A 19165-nucleotide genomic window follows, 5' to 3' on the forward strand; every position below is an offset into this window, starting at 1 on the left:
GAGGTCGAAGGGACGACACGGGGGAGTCGTCCCGCATTTAAATCCGCGTCTCCAGAATAGCTCGCGGCTCCCACAGCTCCCGGTTTTTGTTTTTCACCGTCGCCCTGAGATTTCCTTTATCTGGTGATTAAAACTTCATCCTGTCGCGGAGCTGTGGGTACACACTTTTAATAAAGGAAACGCATACGCTTCGAGCACCGGGCTACATTGTGTCCCGGGCTTAATTTTTAATGTAATTTACGAAATGGGCGACTTTGCTCGCCATCATAAATTCGTTGCCGCCGCCTACAATTTCGGACACGTTTTCCCCAGATTTTTACGCTCCCGCCTAATTGTTTTAATCGAGTAAAGGGCTTTTCGTTTAGCGCGGAAGACAATGCGGCGTCTTTGTGATTGATAGTCTCGTTATAACCCTTTTCCAGACTCATTTTACAGGAGACTTTTTTCCTCAGACGAACCTTGCTTAAAGTCACACTATCTGACAAATAAACATCAGTTGTTACAGCAAGAAGTTTTATTTTTTAAGAAAAAAATTCTGGATTGGAATTCTGAACAGCCCTTAAAATAAAAAGCAATTAAGTCTTAAAAGGGCACCTGCTCTTGACGGGCTCCTGCACCTAAGAACCTTCATTGGTGTTTTAATTACCCCATTATGCTAATCCTATGACCTTAACAAGGTTGCTTTTCAATTTTTCATATTTATTACGCCCGGTAATTAAAACGAGCTAAAGGGTCGAAATTAATTTTTCACCTCAGCCTTTCACTCTAGATGATTTGAATTGTATGAGATTTTTGAAGACGAAGACGCAATCGACTTCGTTCCATTTAACTTATGTGAATACGTTACGTTAACAGGCATTTGGAATGCATCAGATTCGAGGATAGTTTATCTCAGGCTTTTTAAGGGACAACTTTATCCGTGACGGAGGAAGAGAAAAGTTAAGGTGGCACAGCTGACAAATATGCAAATGATATAAGGTGTGTGAGTGCGCCACCCTCCTGACAAAATGGAAATACGATGAGCCGGGCTGGAAGCCCGATGCGTGGAATTATGAAAACGACTTGCGAAATATGGAATTGATGCATAAATTGGCAAAAGTATGACGGGACCGAGGGCTGAACAAACTGGCAGCAGCCGTTCTCAAGTTATTTTTCTAAGGAGATTACGGTTAAGGTATTCACTAATTAAAATACAACAGCTCAACGAATGAAAACTGTATGTGTTGGTGAAATCACTGCAGCTGCTTGAATTTATATTTGAAGCAAATGTACTCAAAGAAATTCAAAATAAGGGAAAAAATACTTTCTTAAAATTCAAAAGTTATCTATTGGTACAATATGCAAATTATTTTAGTTAGATTTACCGAGGGGTAAACCTGGCCTAACCTAACCTAAGAAACTTGAGTATTGAAACTGTACAGGGTGCTGCATTTTACGGGGTACAGAGAAAACGGTAATAGATAGAAAAAAAGTAGCATACGTGTTCTGATCTCTTTTTCTGAGCTGAGATGACTGGCGAAAAGTGGGCGGCGCAAACTTCTTTTGTTTCAAAGATACGAGGGGTTTTCCAAAATTGGTAATGTTTGAACCCTTTCAGTATTTCAGTTGCTCTTAAAGTTATCAAAAAAGGAAGAACAGTTCTCGGTAGAAGTTTTCATGTAGAATCCAATGGCGTAGTCAGTTTTTTTCTATTCCGTTTAGTTTCTGACATATGACAGTAAGTTACATTTTTTTAAATGGAACATCCTATATATTTTTACGTCATTTAATTCAGTTGATTTTTACCTTTTCAACGGTGTATTACAACGTATAAGTTTGTAGAGGTTAATCCTGTTATTTTAAAAAAAGACCTTTGCTAAGCTAAAAAAAGGCCAATATCTAAAATACCAAACAAAATCGGAAATCATATAAACTAACACATCAGAAAATTAAATATTTTTAATAAATCTCATTAAAAATCTAAGTTACAAACAGTTCTACCGTCACGTTAATAAGAAAAGTGGCCATTTCTATTTTCTACTAATTTTAAGGTGGAAGTTGAGAAAACTGTTTATAAACGACATGTAACATGTTAATATGAATATACCCAAATTTTGTTTCGACTCTGGGTATTTTTATACATATTATTTAGTACTTTTTTGTTAAGAAAACGCTTTTTTTCTAATTACCAAGATTAACGTTTACAAACTTATATGTTTTAATACACCGTTGAAAAAGTAAAAATCAACAGAATTAAATTAACTAAAAATATATAGGGTGTTCCATTTAAAAAAATATAACTTACTGTCATATGTCAGAAACTAAACGTAATAGAAAAAAACTGACTACGCCATTGGATTCTGCGTCAAAACTTCTACCGAAAACCGTTTTTCCTTTTTTGATAACTTTAATAGCAAATGAAATACAGAGGAGGTTCCAAAATGACCATTTTACAAAAGTATCTTTGAAACAAAACAAGTTTGCGGAGCCCACTCTTTGCCAGTCATCTCAGCTCAGAAAAAGAGATCAGAACACGTATGCTACTTTTTTTTTATCTATTACCGTTTTCTCTGTACCCCGTAAAACCATCGAAAATGCAGCACCCTGTACAGAGTGTCTCAAATTCGATGGTTTTAAGAGGTATCTCAAAAACCAGCAAATTCTGAACTGAGTCAAAAAATGTTAATTTGAAAGTTTCTTTAGCAAGAAAAAAACTAAAAATGGGTGGCACAGGGTAATTTAAATTTGACTTCCACTATAGAGAAAGCTGCCTTTAGCCGTTTTAATAGCTATTTACGTACCAAAGGCGTTAGAAAGAACATAATGTCCTGAAGGCCGAAATCCCCGGTTTCGGCATGGGGGCCTATTCTTGAAAGCAGGGAACGGAATTCTCAAGTGAAGTGTTGATAGAGTGTGACAGAAGAAGCTGACAATGGCGGGTTCCTGTCACATTCTACAGGTATTTCCCTTGATAATTCCCTTCCTTCGTTTCAAGAATACGCACGCAGATGGACACTATACTCTCTCTAACACCTGTCGTACATACAATGTTTTATGTTTCACCTAATTCAGCAATTATTTACTGTTTCTGGCATTGAAAAGTAAGGTATACTTTTACTAAGGTAAGGTTTATTTTACCTGAATGTTATGACTTTTGATAGTCCTGTCAGTCAGTGAAGATGGCAAACGCTGTATGAAATTTTAGAAAATATAAAAGAAAATGCAACAAAAGCTTACAAAAGTTTATTATCTAAAAAGTCAAGAGCATCCTAAGGTAAGGAATACATAGTTTTTATGGCATGAAAGAATAAAAATGCCATAATATTAAAAAAAGTTTCAGGGCGTTATGATAACGCCCGCCTCTAATGCCCTCTCAGGTTGTTATGAACACTATAATCTGCGCAACAACTATATGAATTCCAAACTACGCTAGATATAATTTTTTGTCAAGTTTACTAAAAAAACTAGCTACTAAAAAAACAAAATAAAAAATCCAGGTCTGTATTTAAAAATTTAAAGTTGATGATGAAACGAAAAAAACGAAACGTCGGAGCTGAAAACTAACAGTACTGTTTTGAATAGTATTAAAAAAGTGCCTCTATAAGGTGCCATTGATTTTCTTCCAAAATAATCAATAATAAATTGGTAAAAAAATTAAATAGAAATTTTCGGTGAAACTTTATTTACCAACTTATTTAGCAAAATAATGCGCTACTTTTTGCTTCATTTAACTAAATCTCTATCAATTATACTTTCTGAGATACAATGCATCGGATTGGTAACACCCTTGTATATGAAAAAAAATCTGAAATTTCTCTTTTTTGGTTTCATTAGCTTCTAACATTATTTAAAATGATATCCCAAAACAAAAAAGACAATTACGTGGCCACTTTCGACTCGTTTTCTCATTTGGCAACCATCATCAACTCCCATTCTCTACTTGTGTTTTACTGTTCTGGAAAAATCTACTGAATACGAACCTGAACTGAAATATTTGTTTCGTACCCCCGTAAAAAATTTGCCAGTTATCCCCCCCTGAGACGTGTCTTCGACCTCGGTTTTGTTTTAACCGAGTCGCTTATTGGTTTTTACGATACATGCCTAACGAAACGAGCCTGATTTTTTCGTCGTTATATCGCGCTTTCCTTTTTAGCCGTCGACACCACCGAAACGCAGATAATTTAATGGCATAAGGGATACGTAAATATTAGAAAGGGTGCGAACGTTTCCGTTCTCTGGGTTTTTACCGGATTGGCGTTAATTATTAATGCGGGAGAAAAGTCACACTGCCTCCCACCGCCTTGAAATTGTCTAGTCGATATTTGGCGTTCGATTTTAAAACCAGACAAAGCTTTCCAATTAAAGACGCTATACGAACGAAATTAAGCGGTGTTTACCCAAAATACGCTGGCTGCAATTTCTTGCCAAAATTGCAACTGCCGAGTCTATTAGGAAAGGAACAACGGCGTCTGTAGATTTCGGAGTAATGGACCCCCAATGCGAATCAATTCGGTTTCTGATTGTTTCCAGTCGGAGCTGTTTAATAGGATAGAGTCTCCTCTGCACGGGAATGCATTAGACATATTGATATTTTCTAATTTACCTCCAGGGTGTGAGGTTTTCTCGCGGCTTCCTTGTAAAAAACTTTGGGCTCATTTAAGTTTGCTACTTTAAGAAAAACGCTGGTGATCGATTGGACAAGGTCACAAACTAAAGTGGGGGACATTGTTGATTCCCGAAATTCCTCGGGGATACGCCGCCGGAATGAAAAATTTAGATTACTTAGGAGGGAGCTGTTCCCTTTTCCAGCCGCTACAAATCAACTAATTAGCTTTCGGATGAGTGGCAGTTACCAACGTTTCCGATAAATTTTTACTTCTTATGTAATCGATATAAGACGAGGGAATTAAAGACAAATAATATTCCAATTCGACATACGTGTACACAGAGAAACGAGTGGTTAAATTGGCTCGGTTCTTTCCCGGTCTGGATGCACATAAGATTTAATATTAGCGACTGCGGCATGTATGGCAATTTTGCCCGCAGAGGTTCTTAATTAAACGAAATATATTCCAAAACGAGTCGATTTTCTTCGGTTAACTTTATGGTTATGATCCGATCCCGCTCCGCTAAGGAACATGCTGTTGGCTCATTACATATCTTGAATAACTGAACCGTACCGTGGTAATGTTATTTTTATACGACATAAAACTCTAACGGCATGTTCGAGACACAATAAGCCCGGCTTCGAGCAGTTAAATGAGACGACTTCGAAATGTCGTCTTTTACCTCTCCTCTCTCCAGTCGCCATATTTAAAACCGTTATCTAAGAATTTCTAATTAAACTGCCCCCGTTTCTAGCTTACGCAAACGTTTTTCCCGTCTTCGATAATCGAAAATCCGTCGGCGAATTAATCTGCGTGAACCGCGGAAGCACCCGAATCCCAAGCCGGGAGAGCTAGTTAATTACAAATAACTCGATTTAACCGAATGGGTTAAATGTGCGCGGTTAATCTATTGAAATTAGTAAGCAGCGCACCTCGGCAAACGTTGACTTAGCTTCGGCGGCGTTAATAATGAGCCTCGGTAAATGTAGTGAGCTGGCAAATGGTCCGTAAGACAACCCAAGATGTAGACAGTAGTTCAAAATAGCTATATTGTCGGACAAAATCCTGCTCAGTTTATCCACTAACTGTAAATAGTCAATTCGGCATAGTTTTCAGCTACGATAACTACGGCCTTTTTTAAGGTTTTTAACCAAGAATAGTATATTGTACAACAAGGGTGAATACGAAGGCGTTATGGACAATTCGCCAGAGTTTTACAGGCTGTTTTATGCAATTGATCAATCAATTATTTTTATAGAAATTATTAAGAATAAATTTATCCGGAGGTAAAAGTACTTAATCTAACCTAACCTAACAAAAAAAAAGTAACAATAATTTTATTCATACTAGTACAAAAAAGATGATAAAGGAAATTTTAAAAAATAACAGTGAATCAACTCAACAACTAACTTTTGCTTATTTACATTTACAAACTGAACACTATCAAAGTAACTGTCATAAATCTCAGAAACACGCGTTCTTTCGAAAACTGTGCTAAACTGTAATTCTTGCAAATTCTAAGCAAATTTTTACAGTTTTGACATTAGTGACAGATATTACGTGATTTTTGGACGATAATTTATCTACACCATTCACATATGTAATTTAGAAAGCATCAGCTGAATTTTAGAAACCATGTGATGGATTTTAGAAATATCACGGTTATTTGTAATTTGGAAAATTAAAGTTGTATATCAGAAATCTTCATACTAACATTTGTGAAAGGTAATTGTGCTGTCATTGTTACAAATGCAATATGCCAGTTTGGATGTAAATTTTGAATTCATTGACAAAGTTATTCTTGTTGGCGTTTTGTAACTCGTAATTGTTACTACATATAGGATAATTCGCTAATATTAAATTAAAAAAATGGACTAATAAACATACAGAAACATAATAAAATTCTGAAATTGAAATAACTTTTTTCAAAATTCTAAAATCAAATTTACGATACTGAAATACAATTTTTAAGTTCTGAGATGCAACTTATATTTTCTAAAATCCAAGTGATATTTTCTAAACTACCTGTGTAAATGTGACAGTGGTCACGTGACAGTCACGTGACCACTGTCAAAATAATTGTTCTGTGTGTAAATCTTAGAAACACGTTTTATATCGAATACTGCAAGAAAACTTTTTTAAACTCGGATTTTTGCAACTTTTGAGCACAGTTTGACCGTCAGAGACAAAATTGCTTGTCAAACCCACGTAGAGTCAGAAAATGACTGTTTTAAGCACATTTTTGGAATCCTCATTAAATTTCCTATTCAACAACCTGAAAAGACCCTACAAGATTTGGTAAAGTCAGGGAGAAAAGCGGTGTCAAAGTTTGAACTGACAGAAATACAGTTTAAAGGGCAGTCAAGGACAAAATCGCCTATAAAAGTCACTTGGTCTGAGAAAATCACTATTTTAAGCACATTTTTGGAATTTTCATTAAATTTTCTATCCAAAAACCTGAAAAAAACACTACAAGATTTGGTAAAGTCAGGGAGAAAACCGGTGTCAAAGTTTGAACTGACAGAAATACAGTTTAAAGGGCAATCAAGGACAAAATCGTCTGTAAAAGTCACTTGGTGTGAGAAAATCACTATTTTAAGCACATTTTTGGAATCTTCATTAAATTTTCTCTCCAAAAACCTGAAAAAACACTTCAAGATTTGGTAAAGTCAGGGAGAAAAGCGGTGTCAAAGTTTGAACTGACAGAAACACAGTTTAAAGGGCAGTCAAGGACAAAATCGCCTATAAAAGTCACTTGGTGTGAGAAAATCACTATTTTAAGCACATTTTTGGAATCTTCATTAAATTTTCTATCCAAAAACCTGAAAAAACACTACAAGATTTGGTGAAGTCAGGGAGAAAAGCGGTGTCAAAGTTTGGACTGACAGAAACACAGTTTAAAGGACAGTCAAGGACAAAATCGCCTATAAAAGTCACTTGGTGTGAGAAAATCACTATTTTAAGCACATTTTTGGAATCTTCATTAAATTTTCTATCCAAAAACCTGAAAAATCACTTCAAGATTTGGTACAGTCAGGGAGAAAAGCGGTGTCAAAGTTTGAACTGACAGAAATACAGTTTAAGGGGCAATCAAGGACAAAATCGTCTGTAAAAGTCACTTGGTGTGAGAAAATCACTATTTTAAGCACATTTTTGGAATTTTCATTAAATTTTCTATCCAAAAACCTGAAAAAACACTACAAGATTTGGTACAGTCAGGGAGAAAAGCGGTGTCAAAGTTTGAACTGACAAAATATCATCTGTAAATACATCAAGTCGTATCATACTAATAGTAATTCAGCTGAGGTATACATATCTATGATAACAGTAAAGTAACACTTGCATAAGCTTCAACAAGTAACAAAACAGATTAATAATGAATTGTTTATAACACTAATAATAAGATAACAGGTTTCTATGGAAAAAATGGACTCTGAACTATGTGAGATGGTGTGGAGTAAGTAAAGTACAATAAGTAATACCAACTCTAAGGCATTTTAGGCACTTAAAGAATTACACTTTTGTAACTTTTTCCATTTCGTGCGTAAAATGCTTCTTACACCACTAGATGTGGAACACTATGGCCTCACCAAAGAAGTAATGTACTATAACTGTGTTATTTACTATAAAATGATTGGTTTCTTGTTTTTATAGATGCCTGTGTAAAATGAATGAATCAATTCAATCAACCACACTGCAGTACTACTATTGATACTGATATTGAATATTTTGTCCATAAACCTACATCAATTCACTCTACTGTAGGAAGACGAAAACTTACCCAAAACTTAAACGTAGGTCAAATCGCCACCCCCTTTTGCCCCCCTTAAAACCCTCTTAATGCCCTAAGCTACAATTAGATATCTTGGTGCCATAATTCACGGGTAATCTCTGCCGGCCTCTGAGCGCTCATCTGCAAGTCGCCCCCTTATTTCTGCTTATTCGCAACTTAAGACTCCCCCGAACGAATCCTCAGGAAACTGGCTCACCGCCAAAATATGAACCGAAAGTCCGAAGGTGATGCACTTAAAAACAGTCGGTGCCCTCGTCGAATTCGCGGGAAAAGTTAATTCCAAAGTTAACTGAACTAAACTGAAGTTTAGTTTTAGAGAGTGGAAGTTTCCGGAGTGGTTGGCCATCGTAGGCCTTGACCTCCCTGCATTAAACGGCAACTGAACTGCGAACCAACTTTGAACGCACTTGGGACTCAAAACTTTTTAAACTTTTGAAATATCTTAAATCTGGGGCTTTCAGGTTTTTGATAGGGATGCGCAGAACTCCTTGCTCGAGATACGAACTTTGGGAATAAATGATGTTCTTTTAGTCTGTAGCAAGAACAGTCGATATCACCTGAAACTCTGTGAATTTTGATTCACATAAACATGTTTAGTAGTTTAGTATTTAAAGCATTAAACGACTTTTGGTTATTCAAAAATTATTATTTTAAAAGAGTTTGTCATTTTTAAGTTTCTGTCTAGTGTGACATAGTTTACTATAAGTACAGTGGTAAATGTGGTTTTCCTATTTTTGCCTTTTATTGTATTTTTTACCAACAAAGGATAAGAAAACAGAAGTAAGCTGTAATTGCAAAGAGAAAAAGTAATATGTATTCTAAACAATAACATTTTTGCACTTCCATCTGATTTTCTAAAGCTGACACCAAAATAACCTAAATATTTCGGATTATTGGGATTAAAACACTTTACTGACAAAAAAGTGCGTTTGAATGTGACATTTTGCACTTGGTTTGTGTAAAAAAAGTGTTTAATATTTTGCGTAAATCTCAGCACAGTTTTTCATCACAAACAAAATGTGGCGCACGTGGACTGCTTGAATACTTAATTATTTACATCATTGATCGCTTTTTCACATTTTACTCTTCAGTTGAACCAAACCAAGAACGAATTTCAGGTTGCGGTGTGCGACAATGGCGTTTTCAACTTAAAAAGGACGGCGGACCCGTTCTTAATTAAACGAAAACGTAATCCCCTTAAAACAGGGAGGTTTTTTGACAAGACATTAATTTTTGCCCAGTCGGGTTGGGGCCTCTTTGGTCAAAAGGCTTTTAAAGTGGCTTCCGACGAGATTAAAAACTTTCTGGAATATAGATATGAAACTGGCCACCCGTTGAGTACAAAGGCAGACGTTAATGAATACGATTTTTTAATCAGGAGAACATTCGTAAACTAGGTTTAGTGATGTTAAACCTCTTCTGCTCTAACGTGACGTTTCATTCCGCAAGATAATCGATCGTCGAGGAAACCATAAACTTAAAAATAATCCGGAATTTCCAGAACCCGGAGGAAACACAAGGAAATTAATATCGTAAATATAAAGTTAGTACATAACTCACGCTACCTTAACTGTTAAATTTTTCTGATATATTGGAGGCCACAAATTTTCGTGAACCACGTGTAATGGATTTATGGGGGTATAATTTAGTTGTATTTATGATTAGGCAGGCAGATTTTCGGAATTTATTTCCTGTTTATTACTTATAGTCCGGCGTTCTCTACGCGGATGGGCAATTAAATGCGACGCGGATTTAATTTGCTTCCGGATTTATTAACCAACTTAGCAAAATTTAGTGACCGCGAGGGAAAAAATCACCAACCCCTGATGGTGTATCGTAAAACGATTATCTCCCCATAAAATTCAGTTTTGCTTTCGAAGATCATCCATCATGGTGTCAAATAAAGCCCGGTCTTGAAGGAGCAGGCGGAGGTGATAATAATGATTTGGAACTTTGAGTAAGGGTCCGCCACTGAAGCCTAAAAAAAAATCAAACCACAGCCACTGATTTGTTATACTCTGATAGGATTGTGGCAGAAAATTGCGTACCTGGGCCATGTATATGAAATTCGCGTTTATTATCTCTCCTTGCTCATCTAAGGGCGGAAACAGGAAAACGCGGCAGAGTCGAGAATCTCTTATCAAAAGGTACCTGCTAGCACACAAATTTGATGAAAAGATCAGAAAAGGTTACCTTTTTGATAAGTTATAACTCAAAATATTTTTTTTTCTATGACGGTTTTGAATTGTTAGTAATGACTTCAGTCCACCAATATATAACAAAAATCAAAGTAAAGTGGAGTGACGTAACAGTTAATAGAAACATAAAAGTTTTGAGAATAACGTTTGTAAACGTTTGCTTCATCTTTGGTTGATTTTAAAACATTTACCTTCATGTGGCAATGTAGAAGTTCATAGTGTCATTCTTAAAACTTGATTTTCCTTTCTGTTGCATTATTACGTCATATTTTGACAGATGACATTTAGGTGTCAGAGTTATAGCCTTTTGTTTTGTTTTAAACCTGGAAACTGTCAAATTCGTGAAAAGTAACAAAATCAGTGTGATTTTGGTTGAATGCATTTTATACCTTCATGAGTGCAATTTTGACATATAACATTTGGCTGTCTGTTTCTAATTTAATTTTAGTCTATTTTTAATTATGATAACCGTCAAAATCCTGTCCATAAAGTTGTAAAACCACAAAATAGTCTTAAAAAATCCAGTAAAATCAGTATACAGTGCGTTTTTTTTAACGCGCAACATAGGATTTCACGTGTTAAATTTTTAAGCCCATGTTAGACCATGTTATTTTGGAACTACAATTATAAAACTTGACGGGTGGCTGTTTCGTACCCTGAAGCTTAAGTAAGTTTACCAATTCGGCCTAAAAAGTGTTAAAAAGCTTGCAAAAAATCATCTTTTTTCGAAAAGGTTTTATCGTTTCATACTCCCTGTATGCATTGTTGTTTTTGATACTGGTACGGCAGGTAGCAGGTAAAATTTGGCGTAGAAAGTAAAACAGGGTGATCATTAACTTTATATCAAGAAAGTTAAGAACAAAAGAAGTATTTTTATAAGTGAATTGTTCAAAGTGACCTCCGTTTGAAGCCAAACAGTATTCCAAACAATCATAAAATACCCTTTTGACGTTCAAAAGATGTCGGGTCGTGATGCAGTCAAAATATGTCACTTTTCCTGCTACCTGTCCTGCCAGTATAAAAACAACAAGGAACAACAATGCATACAGGGAGTATGGAACGATAAAATCTTTTCGAAAAAAAATGATTTTATTCCAGTTTTTAATCACTTTTTAGACCAAATTGGTAGACTTACTTAAGCTTCAGGGTACTAAAGACACACCCGTCAAGTTATAGACTTGCAGTTCCAAAATAAAATGGTCTAACATGGGCTTAAAAATTTAACACGTAAAATCCTATGTTGCGCGTTAAAAAAAACGCACTGTATAGGGTTCACTCAAACCGTTCATTAAAAGTTTATCAAGATCAAATATTTATAGAAATTTAAAATTTTGGACTTCGTCAGATGTTAACTTGCTTATTTTAAATGGAACACCCTGTATATTATTGTATTTTTGAATAGTCCTATCGATTCCAAATATTTTTGGTGTGTCATAACCTATGGCTATCTGCAACGGTTTTCGAAATATTGACGTTTGAAAAATGACATTTCCAGATTTTGGAGTGTCATACCTCCTAATCTGAATAAGAGAGAGCAAAACGGCTTGCATGTTCTTACCTTAACTTTCTGAAATCTATTACGATGTCATATTAGAAAATTTGACAGGTGTCAATTTTTTTACTGATAATTTTTTTTTGACACCTGTCAAAATTGAAAATATTTTCAAAGTAAGATAAGAGCATTTAAGCCGTTTTGCTCTATCTCATTCTGATTAGGAGTTATGACACTTGAAAATCTGAAAGTGTCATTTTTTAAACGTCAATATCTCGAAAACCGTTTTGAATGCATTTTATACTTTTATCATTTGATTGTCTGTTTCTAACTTGATTTTAGTTAATTTTTAAGTACGACAACCGTTAAAATCTGTAAAACTACAAAACACTCTTAAAATCCATTTTATAGCTTGATGAGTGGAGTTTTGACAATAATGACATTTGGCCCTCAATTACAGTTTTGACCTAAACCTGAAAAATGTCAAATTCAATCCCACGGAGGTACAAAACAATGAAACATACTTGAAAAGTAACATTACTATCATTACATGCTCATTGTATAACATTAATAAATTAAAAAAAAAAACAAGTTTTGCTAATTGATATTAACCTTTACGAACAATTCCGCCAGGAACAATTAAATAACAGCGAGAAAATCACTGCGCCTAAGATATTAATATTCCACCAGTATTCCCTAACACCCTGTTAATAACGCCTTAATGCCGTAAATTAGTGATATTAGGCAACAAGTATAAGGCGAGATATAGGGAAACGGAAATTAACCAAATACACGTGTGTAGGGGTTGTCTCTGGTTCGTTTTAGAGAAGTAGTTTATATTATTATTCCCGTGGAAAACACAAACATAAAAACACTTGTGCAGTCATTCCAGTTAAATTCCCCCGTGCAAAGTATTCGTTTGACATTCATCCAGAGCTGTTTGTCGTTCGTCCGTTTTGGTACTAATTTTTCTGAGCCTGGAAAAAAAAGCAGGAAAACGCCGGTTAAGTCTCTATTGAAACATCCCCCAGTTTCCTCTGTCTGTCTCGCTTCCACGTGCGTGTGTGTGTTAAAAAGCCACAAGTGGTTTCGCATAGATAACATTTTTTCAGAGGTTCCCTTTCACGCCCTTCAGCTACTTCGCATTCATTGTGTGTGGCCGGAAAAAGCGCGTTGAAATTTTCAGTGCGTTTTCACACGCTTTTACGTCTCTACATACAGACAATTAAGAGGCGAACCGCTGAAAGAATAATCAAGGGGTTAAATAAAAGGGAAAAACGGTGCGATAATTTGGTCGGTTTCCTGTCATATAAATTAAGTTAGAAAACTAGACAAAAATGGAACTAACATCAAAATTAGTGTATAAGACACTTACCAGACTCACAGAGTGAAAAAAGATCTCAGTCAAACAAAACAACCCTGTGAAAAGCATAAAAAAGTGTAGAGAGTAGGGTGGAAATTAAGTTTTTCGAATTTTTATTAAGCAGGAACATTTTTATTCCCGCGTAAATCGCTCGCGAGTAAAGTATATTCGCGCTTTCCCTCTTCCATCCTGCTAAATTGTAGACATAGTTAGCTGCAATCGTATCCCAGAGGATAAGTAGGAAATGGGGTCGGGACAGAGGCAGGAAGAACGACGACGTTTTATGGTTCCCCCCGTAGGCGGCAGTGCATGTCCTATGCTGGGGGGCGCCATAATCATGTGTCTTGATTAGCGCCGTTTGTACATAAGAACCGCAAAACGTTATTGCGGCGAAGAGGATGCTCCTTTTCTGTTGTCTGCCATATTGTTTTCAGTTTTATGTTTTTTCGTATTGCCAAACCAAGACAATTACATACTAAGAAGTTGTTATAAAACAAGTGAGTTTTAGAGCGATGAGGGTCAGGAATTTTTAGAGAATGTTTTATTTATCTTTATTTTTTGCTAAAATTCAATTACAGAAATGAGTTCTTAGGGAAAAAAAGACGGCCAACGAAGAACACAAAATGCAAAACATAATAATAAAACCGAAATCCGAAGCGGCAGAATTCGGCTGAACTCAATTAATCAATAAAACAGTAAAACGCTCCCCCGTCGCCGTTAAGAGTGTGGGGGTAGATGGGGTTAAGGCGAAGGGGTCGCAATGTGCTGCGGTTTCGAGATGCTGCCCTAAGAGGAGCTGGCAACATCGCGCGCGGGCTGCGGTCGTCGAAGAATCTCCCGCCACTGCTATTATATCGAACAGTGGCGAGTTTCGAGAAACAACCAACAACCCCCCTCCCCCCGTTATCCACCCCCTCTGTTTTTGGATTACGACCATCGGCTCTTGGGCATGCACTGATGTCTAATTAACAAGTCTTTTCAGGTTCAATAGCGTTTTTATACAAACAAAACCGAAATTAGTTTCCTACAAAGCTAATATCAAGTTGTATATTGCTTCAGTACACAAATTCTTCCTTAATTCAACAGTGTTATGACTATCCGGCTGATGAACTACTGAAGTGTTGCTAAGTCAAAGGAAATGTATGAAATCTTGTAATATTTTCTCCCAACGCACAGTTAAACTTTCATACTGCTGTTTAAATTATTATTGGACAAACACAGTTGTTTATATTATCATTTTATATTGGATCAAAAGTATAAGGATTACCTTTAATTAGTATAAGTATTAGATTGATGAGGGTAACGAATTTTCTAATACATTCTAAAATTCAAAAACAATATTTTACTAGTTTTAAGTATTCGATTGATGAGGGTAACGAATTTTCTAATAAATTCTACAATTCAAAAACAATATTTTAATAGTTTTAAGTATTAGATTGATGAGGGCAGCGAATTTTCTAATAAATTCAAGAACAAGATTTTAATAGTTTTATTATCTGTTTCCCTTTTAATAACGTCATCGAGACTGTGTGAGCTAATGTTGTCAAGTGTCAAAAACCTAATCATAGTATGATTTAGCCTCATAAATTTGGGTCTCTATTGAGGTATAAATACCAAACATTTCTCACTGCTGAATGAGTTTTAATAATTATAACAAGTGTCACGTGACTACAAACCACTCTGGGAAGTGTCATAACTGTCAAATTTTTGAAGCATTAACATTTTACAATTTCAAGGTACTGCTTAATGAGTTTTGACAGATGTCAGGTAACTGTAAGCCTGTCATTAAACGTCATAGCTAGTACAAGTTTAAAACTGAAGCTTTTTTAAAATGGGTTTTAAGAAAATTTATCCACAACTGACAAATAAAAAGAAGCGTTACAAAATATTTTCAGTAAATTACTGTAAATTGTCAATTAAACAGAATTATTCAAAGTTCTGAGGACATTTTTAAATAAAAATTCTCAATAAAACATAATTTTACTGAACCTAGATTAATAAAATATTTGTAGAAGCAACAACAAATTCACACTTTAGAGAGTAAAATCAAACAGATTTGACAAAAAAACCGAACAATATAAACTGTCAATTCTATTTGGTTCATATATTTTAATGAGAAACTCGTTGTCCTTATAGCTTTGTAATTGTCTTGTCGCCATTATGCAGAACTAATTTCGTACTTCGAACGATTAATTTTTACGATATTCCTCTCTTTTCGTTTTGTCCTCAGGACCCAATTCGCAGGCCATAACGCCCCATTCTTATTGGTCATAATTCGCGGTTATACGACACTATAAAGATGCATAAATCCTACGGCACTATTTGGCTGTAAAGTCATTACAGCTGAATAATTAGTTGTATTAGAGCTTTTGGAAATTTGAAAAGCCGTTTCGTTGATGGCCTATAAAATCATTATCCAGAGAAGGAGTAATTAAAATGGTTGTTAAAAGTTTGTCCAGTTCTGACATTAAGAAAGTTCCTTTAGTGACTTTTCGTTGGTTCTAAAGTTGGCAAACAAATAAGCTACATATATTTGAAACATGACAGGCAAAGGGAATACGGATAAAATAGTAATTTTGTCTAGCAGACGCCTGCTCTGCATCTGCATACTTTATTAAGCTTTTTGCCTTCGAACTTAATATGATTTACTTCCGGTATGCCGCAAATTTCCACCACAACGAAATTCGGCATTATTAAGCGTCGCGCTTAATTTGTTTCGTTTTCACAAAGGAAAAATGCACGCCCCGACTACAAACAAATTTGCTAATAATAATTAAACTTTGTAACAAGGAAAGTGCATCTGCATAGTTTAATAAAATTCCTTTTGCCTTTTCGAACTAATATGATTTATTTCGGTTACGCCGAGGAATTTTCCGACTTTAAAGGACCCAGATTTTATCTTAATAAGATCAAGCGGAAGGCTTTGACGTAATTTCGAATGATAACCGCGTCGAGTAGATAAGAAAACTCCTGGCGGGATTTTGTGCAATTAAAAATTTAAAAGAGAAATTTATAGTTAAAGGGGTTTTTTGTCTGATGTTCATCCTCTCTAAGCTTTGTTTCAATTTTTTTCACTAAGTAATTTCATGTTGGACTTGATAGTGTAAAAGTAATAAAGTAATTCTGAGTTATTTAAGTAGGACCAAGAAATTTACAAAAGTAAAAGTTTGTACATTTTTTTTGGATCTCTCTTTTTTTCTAATACATGTGAACTGAGCGAGATGGAAATTTGATATTTTTCGTACTAAGTTTTAATTGAATAGTACCAAAATGGCGGCGGTTATCCAGTAATCCACGCAGGCAGTCTCAGAAAAACTAATTTTCAAGGAAATTTTTGTAAGATTGTCCAAAACTCGCCATAATCTCTATAGACCATATGATAGAAGAAAGCTAATGAAAGGGGCTATCACGTGACGTTGTGTGGGCAGGGCTAAGTTATATCGTTTGGCCGCTAGAGGTCGTCAAAGGTGACTCTAATTTTTTGTGTTTTTTTTTAATATCTCAGGAACGTTAGGTTAGTTTAAGTTAGGTTAGGTTATGTTAGGTTCGTTTAGGTTAAGTTAGGTTAGATTAGGTTAGGTTAGGTTAGGTTAGGTTAGGTTAGGTTAGGTTAGGTTAGGTTAGGTTAGGTTAAAGGTCTGAAATTTTTACCACAAATGCACCTCATTGGTAATATCCATTTTAGAATGTTTCATATGATACAAATAAGTGGTTTTTCGAAAAATGCTCTACACTTTACAACTCTTTAAAAATATGTTTCAACAAAAAACAAAGATTTTTAAATTACCGGAAAAAAGCACAAAATATTTAAAAAAATCTTAAGAATTAATCTCAGACAGAAGTGAATTTAATATACCTGCACAGTTAATATCGTCACTGCCATTTCTCTTGAAAATTGCAGTGACGATATTTTGCCTCTTTCACAACAATTTTTCTTTAATAAAAAATATTCCTGTTTTTTTCAGTATTTTGTGGCCGTACTGAAACTTCCACAAATACCAATAAAAACTGAATCTTAAGCAAATGATCGTGATAAAAGGTCTTTCAGGAAAACTGTTACCGGAAACGTAAACATAAGCATTAATCAAGCTCACCTTTTAAAAGCATGCCGATGGGGCATTAATGTCTCCTTAAATATTGACATCGAGCAAAGTGCTTACAAGATGATTCTCTAAACAAAAACTATTAGCTTTAGAAAAGTTTTATGGTTATTTGAGCGTGCTTTGATTAGTTTGTCGATGGAATTTGTGTGCGCGATCGTTAAGTCGAAATGCAGTACTCGATGATAATGAGGAAGGTGGTTTGAAAGTTTAATGCTGAACATTACTGTTTTCTCAATTAAATTAATTAGGTTTGCGTTAAAGTAGCATTAACAGAATTTTTTGTTTTGTTGAGAGAAATTACTTACCTTGAGGAAGGGTGGCAGTAGGGGTAGTTACATTAGGACGACTCCTAACATCACCAGCTCGCTGACCCTGCAAAAAATGCATAAATTCCGTATTAGGTTTCCACTGTGGTTTTTTAATCAAGCATATAAAGCAACGCGGTCTCCGCAAATTCAATAACTGATATTTATCGTGCAAATAAAAATGTTTTATCCCCCCTTTTTAGAGCAAAGTGAGGGCCAGTCGTAACACATCGAGGGTAGCCGTAACGAACATTGTATTGCTGTAGTCATTTAGGATATATGGCCCGAGGACACGGTTACTGTTCTCCAAATAAATCGTCCAAAAATTCCCCGCTTCGGTGAACAATCGAGGATTTTGTCCAGTTTTAAATATGAAATTGTTTTTAAGAGGACCTTTGTGAGAAATATCAATTTTTAGGAACTAACAAGCCAAAAGTGTCTGGATAATAACGTTATTGTAAGACTTCCTTTTTGATTTGCAATTATCAGAACCAACAAAAAAGTAGGTTTTGTTTTTCCTTTTTTGTGGTTATAATTTGCACTTTTCCCCAAAAACTTTTTTCATTTTTTGCAAGAGAGTTAATAGAGAGATTTAAAAGACATTATTGTAGTAACAAACCCAATTTAACAACGATTAATTTCGAAACAAATGATAATGGGTGGACCTTCAGACCGTTATAACAAGCAATATCGGCGCCCACAAATCATACTCTCTGGCAGGGCCCGACAACTTAGTTCGATTTTAGCTATTCAGTAATTAATCGGTTTTTAATTGAGCTCTCCAGGTAGAACGGGCGCTTTAGCTCGGCTCCTCCTGCTGGTCCTGCAGGATAAATGAGATGCCGCTGTCTTAGACCGATACTCCCTGGAGGACGGCACCAGGAGCGCTGCAGGATTAACTTGTACGGATTTTGTATTTATCTTGTCATATTACTAAATTACTTTCGTAATATATGCGTTCGGGGATACACTGATTAACCCGCGGGTCTGTCCTGATAGGCGCAGAATTATGACGCTAATTATTTTCGTATCTATCTGCCAGGTAAAGTTTCCGGGTGACCTATAAATATTTCGGCAAAAAGTTATCCACTTACACTTTTGGCAATTTCGTTTTCCGACAAGCAGGGGCACCCCGGTTTATTTGATCTTAACAAGTAATTCCCTTTGCGGGGTCAAATAAGGCCAGGAAAAAGGTAATTCTTATTAGTCTTAGAGACTTTTAGTGCGTGACTGGAAAAATCTTTGCGTTCCCGGGTATTTAAAATTTCATCTCACGCACCAAGATTCAGTTACCTGACCTTATCGACTGGTGTGAGGCATTCTTT

General features: G+C 35.5%; 1 protein-coding gene across 1 annotated transcript in view; it reads right to left on the reverse strand.

Annotated features, from left to right (window-relative positions):
• LOC145727754 (uncharacterized) overlaps positions 1-19165 on the reverse strand; it is a 152029-nt gene that overhangs the window by 36953 nt on the left and 95911 nt on the right. Inside the window, exon 3 of the mRNA XM_081977571.1 lies at positions 17841-17907. Within this exon, the coding sequence (XP_081833697.1) occupies positions 17841-17907 (67 nt within the window). The remainder of the gene's footprint in view (positions 1-17840; positions 17908-19165) is intronic.

The sequence above is a fragment of the Ips typographus genome, linkage group LG4 (assembly GCF_016097725.1).
Source record: "Ips typographus isolate SLU linkage group LG4, UJ_Ityp_2.0, whole genome shotgun sequence".
Classification (NCBI taxonomy): domain Eukaryota; kingdom Metazoa; phylum Arthropoda; class Insecta; order Coleoptera; family Curculionidae; genus Ips; species Ips typographus.